This window comes from Bubalus bubalis, chromosome 4, assembly GCF_019923935.1.
Source record: "Bubalus bubalis isolate 160015118507 breed Murrah chromosome 4, NDDB_SH_1, whole genome shotgun sequence".
Taxonomy (NCBI): domain Eukaryota; kingdom Metazoa; phylum Chordata; class Mammalia; order Artiodactyla; family Bovidae; genus Bubalus; species Bubalus bubalis.
The window spans coordinates 96,133,097-96,142,225 of NC_059160.1; the positions used below are offsets into that span (position 1 = coordinate 96,133,097).

Below are 9,129 nucleotides of genomic sequence, written 5' to 3' on the forward strand. Positions count from 1 at the left end.
CTAAGTTTTATATAATAATGAAGTATTAAGTATTTCCATCTTTAACATGTCTGCTGATAGTTGAACTAAAATACCTAAAAGGAGCATATGCTTTTGATAATAACAGACTAGGAAATATGTGGATCAGCTCTCCACATGAGAACTAGAAGAAGCAGACAAAATATCTTTAAAAATATCCCCATGAAGGGCAGTGAAGAATTAGGAGGCCAAGGTCCTGGAGAGAGAGAAACCTAGAGAGGGGAGCACGGCATTTGGCTGCCTTTCCCTTAGAGGAGACTGCCAGTTCTAGAAGAGAGAGCTGAGAAGTGAAGCAGAGCTTTTGACAACCTCATAGGGGAACAAAAATCAGAGTTCAGAATCTGCTAGAGAGAGGGTCTCAGGTCTGAGTCCACTAGTGCTTTGGGTTGACATTGTGAAGGAACATACATACCCTTGGACTAAGAGTGAGCTGAAAATAGCTTGGTCCTTGCAGGTACTGAAGCACAGCTTCAGATGATCTGTCCTCATAACTAGATTAAATTAACACCTATTTGTTAGTGTTCCTAGCTGCCTGCCAGAAACAAGTATAAATCTTTTCTAAGGGAAACTAACATTGTAGGCTTCAAGTTACTTCCTCAGGTTTTAAATTATAATATCTATCCCTAATAAAAAATAAACATAGACATCACTGCACATTTATTGGAATGACTAAAATCCAAAACACTGACAGTATCAACTGCTGTTAAGGATATGGAACAATAGGAACTTGAATTTATTACTGGTGGGATTGTAAAATGATACAGCCATTTTGGAAGATCCTTTGGCAGTTTCCTACAAAGCTGAAATAGTCTGGCCATACAGTCCAGTGGTCACACTCCTAAGTATTTATTCAAACGAGTTGAAGACTTATGTTCTCACACACACGCACAACACTGTGCACAAACATTTATAGCAGCTTTGTTCATTATTGCCAAAAGTTGGAAGCAAGAAATATGTCCTTAAGTAGGTGCATGGTTAAAAAAACTTTGCTATATCCACACAAGAGAATATTATTATTATTCTTACATTATCTCTTATATACACAAGGGAATATTATTCAGTGATATAAAGGAAATGAGCTATTAAGCCATACAGAGATATGGAGGAACCTTAAATGCAACCTTACTAAATGAAAAGAGCTGGTCTGAAAAGACTGTTTACTATGTTATTTCAAATACATGACGTTCTAGAAAAGGCAAAACTATGGAGACAGAAAAAATATCAATGGTTGCCAGACTTTGTGAGGTTAGGGAATAGGGATAAACAGGTAGGGCACAGGGAATTTTTATGGCAGTGAAACTGTTTTTGTATGATGCTACAATACTGGACATGACTGAACAATTAACACACACAGTAGTGGATACATGACATTATGCATGTGATGGAACCATAGAACTGAACAGCACAAAGGATGACAGTGAAAACTGTGGACCTCAGTTAATGTATCAATATGGGGTCATCAGTTTTAACAAATTTCTATTAATAATGGTTTAAAAATAGCTGCATGAGGAAATAACACTGAAAATCAAGAGAAGTAACAACCAATGTAAGCAAACCCCCCACAGGGGATCCAAGTAATGGAGTTATCAGACACAGACTTTAAAAGTACCATGTTAAAAAAAAAAAAATAAAAGTACCATGTTGTGTATGCTCCAGAATAAGTGCTTGAGAATTGCACCAGAAAACTAGAAGACATTTTTTTTTTAATGGCAAGTTGAGAACTAAAAAACACTGAATTAACTGAATTATGAACTCTGTGGGTAGATTTAGCAGAAATCAATAAAGAGAAAGTATACAGTAGAGAAAATTTAACTTGCCAAGGCTGATCAATCTGAAAAGATGGTGATAAAATTGATCCTCCCCAGACTCCTCATAGGTAGATAAGTAAATAAACAGAATGGACAATATAATGGGCCCTGGTAGCTCAGACGGTAAAGCATCTGCCTGCAGTGCAGGAGACCCGGGTTCAATCCCGATGAAAAGGGGGATATCGCTACACATCTTACAGATATTAAAACAATATTATAAAAATAACTATGTTAATAATGCAATTTAGGTGAACAAATTCCTTGAACATCTCAATAAAACTAATACAAAAATTAGGAAATCTAAATAGTCCTGTATCTATAAGGGAAATGGAATCCTTAATTTAAAACCTTCCATAGAGAAAATTTGATACTTGTATAATAAAATTATTACCACAGTAAATCTAGTTAATAGTTAACATCCATCACCATACATAGCTACAGAATTGTTTTTCTTGTGATGAGAACTTTTAAGATAAATCTCTTAGCGACTTTCAAATATGCAGTACAGTGTTATTAACTATAATCAGCATGCTGTACATTACATCCATAGGACTTATTTATTTTTTAACTGAAAGTTTGTACCTTTTGATCTGCTTCACCCACTTCACCCATCCCTCACCCCCTGCTTTTGGCAACTGCGCATCTGTTCTCTATATCTTTGAGCTTATTTTATTTTAAAGATTACACATATAAGTGAGATTACATGGTAGTTTTTCTTTCTCAGTCTAATTTATTATACTTAGCAAAATGTCCTCAAGATCCATCCATGTTGTTGCAAATGGCAAGATTTTATTTATTATGGCTGAACCATATTCTAATGTATGTGTATCACATTTTCTTTATCCATTTATCCATTGATGGACACTTGCTCCATGTCTTGGCTATTGTAAATAAGGCTTCAGTGAACGTGGGGTGCATATGCCTTTTCAAGTTAGTATTTTTGTTTTTCTTAGATAAATATCCAGAAGTGGAATTACTGGTAGTTCTATTTTTAATTTTTTGAGGAATCTCCATACTATTTTCCATGTGTGCGTGCTTAGTTGCTAAGTTGTGTCAGACTCTTTGCAACCCCATGCACTAGATAGCCCAGGCTCCTCTGTCCATGGAATTTTCCAGGCAAGAATACTGGAACGGTTTGCCATTTCTCAGTCCAGGAATCTTTCAACCCAGGGATCAAGCTCATGTCTCCTGTGCCTGCTGCATTGGCAGATTCTTCAGCACGGAGCCACCTGGGAAGCGCCTGCTGTTTTCCGTAGTGGCTGCACAATCCTACCAACAGTGCAAGAGGGTTCCCTTTTTTCCACATCCTCACCAACAGTTGTTTCTTGTCTGAGAACATCCATTCTAACAGTTGTGATATCTCATTGTGGTTTTTACTTGCATTTCTGTGATGTTCAGTTCTTTCTTTACATAGACAACAAACAGAAAATAAAATATTTAAATCCATTTACCTTAGCATAAGAAATACAAAATACTTAGGAACAAATCTAATGAAAGATATGCAAGTCTACACTGAAAACAACAAATATTGCTAAGAAAAACCGAAGATCTAGCTAAAGGGAAACTATACCATATTTGATTTGAAAGACTCAGTATTAAGATGTCAGTTCTTCCCAAACTGACCTACCAATTGAATACAATTCTAATCAAAATTTCTGTAGTTTTCCTTGTGGAAACTGGAAAGTAGATTCTAAAATTCATATTAAAAGTACAAAGGACCAGAACAACCAAGGCAATCTTGAAGAACAACAAAAAAGCTGGAGGACTTAAAGGTTGTGGGGTCAATTGGTTATCCTTAACCCAACCTAATTAGATAAAAATGAACCATAGACCCAAATGTGAGGGTAAAAAAATAAAACTGCTAGAAAGAAGCTTGAGGAGAAAATCTTAATCTCTTGGGATAAGTAAAGATTTCTGAAACAGGACATTAAAAAAAGAACTAATCCTAAGAGATATAATTGATAAAGACATTAAAGTGTCACTTTTTTTTTTAATAAAATGACACTCTTAAGAGAAAAAATATTACCACACACTGGGAGGTCAATCTGCCATACATATATCTGACAAAGTATTCATATTCTGAGTATGTAAAGAATTCCTACAAATAGATTACTCAAAATATTTTCTTAAACAGGGAAAAGACTAGGACAAACATTTCATTAAAAAAGGATATCCAGATGGCCAGTATGCATAAAAAGATACTCACCCTCATTAGACAACAGGAAAATGCAAATTAAAGGTACAGTGACATATTATTCTATTCCACCAGAGTAGCTAAAATTATAAAAGACTGACCATACCAAGTGTTGGTAAGGATGCAGAGCAGTTAGAACTCGCATATATTGCTGGTGGGCATGTGATTAATGGGCTTTCCTGATGGCTCAGACGGTAAAGAATCCACCTACAATGCAGGAGACCTGGGTTCAATCCCTGGGTCAGGAAGATCCCCTGGAGAACGGCATGGCAACCCACTCCAGTATTCTTGTCTGGAAAATCCCATGGATAGAGGAGCCTGGTGGGCTATAGTCCATGGGGTCACACAGTCAGACATGGCTAAGCATGCACACAAGATGTGACTAATAATTTGTTAGAACCACTTTAGAAAACTACTAGTTTTACTAAAGTTAAAACGTATGTATTCTGTATGACTCATTCCTGAATATGTACTCAAAGAGAAATGAGGACATATATCTACCAAAAGCATATTCAGCAGTGCTCGTAAAAACTTTATTCATAGTAGCTTCAAACTAGAAACAATTCAAATTGTTATCAAGAAGAGAATGGATAAAATATGAGGTATTTGTAAAATGGATAATGGTATAACAATAGAGAACTGTGATATGCAATAAACATAACTTAATCATAGAGATGAAATGTTGAACAACAGAAAATCGAGAGATGGAAGTATATACACTGTATGATTTCTTTGTGTGTGGGTGAATAAATAGAGTCCTGAATCACCTGTCAATACATTAATATATACTTGTGCTAATAAAGGACAGAAAAGTGGTTTTAGTGCCAGGGTAGGCAATGAGTGAACTCTGCCTGTAAGCAATACCATGAATAAATCTCCCAGTCTTGAGTAAAAGGAAAAAGCCATCTGTAAAAGAATGTGCGCTATGATTCTGTTTGCATGAAGTTCAAAAACAGGCAAAACTAAACTGCAACTTTAGAAGTAGATTAGTTGGTTATGCTTTCAGAGGACAGGGAGGGTAGAGATTGAAAGAGGAAAGCGTAGGGGCCCTTTTGTACGGCAGCGCTCTGACCCATGAGGTGACACCAGTGTTTGCTTTGCCGTTTTGCATTCTGCTGTACATTCATATTCTACGCATTCTTCAGTAAGCCTGTTAGTAAAGAGTTAGAAGCCAAAAACCTAAAAGGTCTATAGCTACTAAATGAGTGTCAACATTTATAGGTGTTTTTCTGCCTTTTTTTTTAAAGGCAAACTTTTTATAAAATTAAAAAGATATTACCTTTTTTCATTTACTTGTTTTGCATTATACATAGATCTCTCCATATTATTAGAAAATTTTCCCTTTAGAAAGGCATGCTTTCAAACTGAGATGCACCCATAATCAGTCTTAGCTGTCTGATCCTTTAATTTACTACTTTGGTAGTGATTTATCAATTGCAAACTTGCTTTTAATTTTAAATTTATAGTTATTTTAAACCCACGATATCTTCTGGGAGAATGAAGAGCTCATGATTATCAGGTGACAGGCAAACTCATTAGTAAAATTTGACTTCTTCCCTTCTTCCCTTTCCTTATTGATGCTAATTTTCTGGTTTGGCATTTATAATAGTTCTGTTTGTTACTTTGAGGGTATGAGCTAGATCTGTGCATTATTATCTTTGTGATTTTCAATAAGCATTGTATCCAGTGATCTTTGCTCTGATTATTCGCTGAAAATACTTACCTCTAAAATTTTTTTGGTGAGTAAAATATTCACTATATAGCTTTGTTCAAATAGAGTATGTATTAGCATACTTGTTCAAATTAATTGTTTCTCTCTTTTTTTTTTTTTTAGAGAAAATCTCTTCATGAAAACAAATTAAAGAGACTGCAGGAAAAGGTAGAAATCTTAGAGGCAAAGAGAGAAGAATTGGAAACAGAAAATCAGGTGTTAAATAGGTAGTATGTTTGTATGTATATATGCCCCATGTGATATTTTGACGTTATAGAACGTTGTTTCTGAGTATAATGTACTTGGGTTGCTTTTAAAATATAAATTTAAAACAACCCTAAAACTTCATTAGACTCCTAATTCATTATCTTTGCTATTTTTTTTCTGATTGAATGTTTCTTCAAACCAAAAGATCTTTAACATATGCATTTCTGTTTTGTATGGTTGGGACTGACGGAAAGGTCAATCCCTGCCTTTGGTAGCCAGGAGTGGTGTAAATCCTTGCTGCTGAGACAAGACAGTTTAGTGATTACAAGTTCGAAATTGTGGCCACAACTTTGAATCAAGGCTCAGTTTTTTAATGTTTTGGTGGGTAAAATATTATTGGGCAGTAGTTTCTGGTTTTTATTTATATCTCAGCACAACTAATAATCTGCATCATTAGCATTTTTGAGCAGAGATTTACCATTTTAATTTAGTAGTACTGGCATTGTATGACCCATGTGATTTAAGTTAATAAAATCTTTTCAAATTCAGCTAATTAGTGATAGTCTTCAGCATTTAGACAGTATCAGACTTTTCTGTAATGGAAGCTGCCTGTATGTCAAGCAGTGATGCTTTACAGTGTGCACTGGTCTTCTTGGGTATAATTAGTACTAAAATGTGAACAGTTGTGTGTGGTTTTTTTTTTTTTTAGAACATCCAAGAGGTTTCCAGACTGTGGAATAAATGCCAGTTTTACAAATACTCTCTGTTCCAAAGTGAGAAGCCACCACATTCATTCTAAAACCAAATTCAACTTATTATTTCAAAATTAATGGTTGTGGAGGAGGTGTTATCAATTCAAGAGTGGGCAGCTATGGCACAGATCACCTAGAACTTTAAATGGTTTTGAAACTATATTTGATTACTTGTGATTATTAGGAAATTAATGTCCAAAAAGGTGGTGAACTCTGAAGGCCTGTAAAGTTTTTTTTAATCCATGTCATTTTCCCTTAAGTTGGGTAGTTTTATCTTTGTCATTAGGTACATTAAAAAATAGGACAAAATGAATTAGCTATGTTTGACCATATTTTACCTACAAAATTCATAATATTCAACCTGGTATTTCCTCTATTTCTGTTTGATTCCTGAAGTAAAATAAGGCACCTTTTTTTTTTTTGGAGGCATCCTTTTAGTTTCAAGATTCATGGGTTGGGGGAGTAGAATTAAAAATATCAAAATGTTTTTAATCTCTGACTAATTGTCAAATAAAACTTTAAGTCGACAGCCTACAGGGCCAACAATAACACAGATAATTAAGATGTCATGTCATGTTTCTGTTTATCTGTCTAGGTAAACGACATTTTATGTATTACATATCGGTAAATCTTAAAAAATCCTTCCCTCCCAATTAAAATTATGTTCTGTGACTCATACTGTTCTTCAACAGAATATAACTGTATTAAGCAACAGAAATGCTTTTCCTTTTTAAGACAAAATGTTCCATTTGAAGAGTATACAAGGCTTCAAAAAAGACTAAAGGATATACAGAGAAGACATAATGAATTTCGAAGTTTAATTTTGGTTCCTAATATACCTCCATCAGCATCCATCAATCCTGTTAGTCTTCAGTCATCAACTGTGATTCCAGGCATGGAACTGTCCTTCCCTCCTCACATGCAGGTATGTATGGGCATTTATTTTAGGAGAAAACAGATAGATACTTCTGTAAATTTTACCTGTTTAAATAGTTAAAAACCTAAATCTTTACCAGAAAACTTGCTGAGAGGCATAGTGGATTTGAATCTATTCTTCAATGATGGTGTTAGGAGTAAAGTCTCCTACTGGGCACCTGAAAGGAAGAAACTGATAAAGTCTTTGAGTAAACTGTTGAGTCTGTAGGTCACTCATTTAATTCTGATTATTACCAACATTTATGCAAAGGTACTGTACTATGTGCTTTCCATACATTTTATTTAATCCTAATGAAAATGCTTTGAGGGAAGGTATTAGTATTCCCAGTTTGCAGATGAGGAAGCTGAGTCAGAGAGGTGAAGTGACTTGCTCAAGGTCATAACTGAGAGCTGAGTTTCATACCTAAATCTGTCTGTTTCCAAAACTTGAGTTAGTTTTACTTTATCAAATCCCTGAGATGTTGAGGGAACCAAATTGATCAGATGATTTTCAGAAGATGAACTGTTAATAAGCAATGACATTTTGTAATGTTGTAAGCAAGGAAGATTTTTAATGTTGTACGTCACTGAATTGTACTTCTGATGAAGTGCTTTGTTTATATAATAAACTTCTGTTAAACTCGTTTTGTTAGAAAGTTGCCACATAAGTACACCTGGGACCTGCATTAGTATTAATCTAATTTATTCTGTGGTGAACTTTAAACCTAGAGAAGAACAGACTTTGGGTATTGGCTGAAGGCTACAGCCTGAGGCAGGAGAAAAGGGAGGACTAGTTGGTAGTCTAGACCATGCTGGGGTTCTTAGACTGCTAAAATGGTTATCCTTTTCTTGCCAGATGTTGCAGACCTGAATAAAAGAGGCACTGAGGCCACTGCCTAACAGTTATTTTTCCACCAGTTTTTCTAACAGCCTTTCTTGCAATGCTTTTTCTGTTTTTCCTTTTTCTGTGCTTTTAAGGAGGAACAGCATCAAAGGGAACTCTCTCTACTTCGCAAAAGACTAGAAGAACTTGAAACAACACAAAGGAAACAACTAGAGGAACTTGGATCTCCTGGGGAATGATTTGCTTGGAGAAAAGGCAGATCAAAAGGGATGAAATCAGTGACTCAATAAAGCTTGAAGCTTTAATGTATGTGGCATTTAGATGCTTTATTACTGTTTGCCAAAATACTTGGCTGTGCCTCAAGGAAAGGCACTAGCTCCGTGCTGTGTTGCGGGAATGTCAGGATTTTAAGGTTAGAGTAATGGTAAGTGAAGCCCTAAGACAGTTTCAGAGATACTTAGAATATTATTGACAACCCTTTGAGAATGTAAAATAAAGGAACAAATAAGAAGGAACTAAATAGGGAATCAAGTTTTTCAATTATTAATTTTGCTTTGTTGAGTTTTTTTTTGGGGGGGGGGTGGCATTTTGCCTAAATAGGACTATGTTGAATTCCCTCCTCTTCTTCTTTGAGGTGCTTACCAATCACATGGTCAGAAACGTTTTCTGGTTTACTATAT

General features: G+C 35.2%; 1 protein-coding gene across 4 annotated transcripts in view; it reads left to right on the forward strand.

Annotated features, from left to right (window-relative positions):
- The window catches only part of CEP83 (centrosomal protein 83), a 144,306-nt gene extending 135,548 nt beyond the window's left edge, over positions 1-8,758 (forward strand). For 3 of the 4 annotated variants that reach the window (XM_044941819.2, XM_044941820.2, XM_006064485.4), the window contains 3 exons: positions 5,855-5,958; positions 7,426-7,615; positions 8,584-8,758. In XM_044941819.2, the coding sequence (XP_044797754.2) occupies positions 5,855-5,958; positions 7,426-7,615; positions 8,584-8,688 (399 nt within the window). In that variant the 3' untranslated portion in view covers positions 8,689-8,758. Of the gene's footprint in view, positions 1-5,854; positions 5,959-6,647; positions 7,616-8,583 lie in introns of those variants that run through there. The other variant, XM_044941821.2, reaches the window with a different exon arrangement.
- Positions 8,759-9,129: the final 371 nt, after the last annotated feature.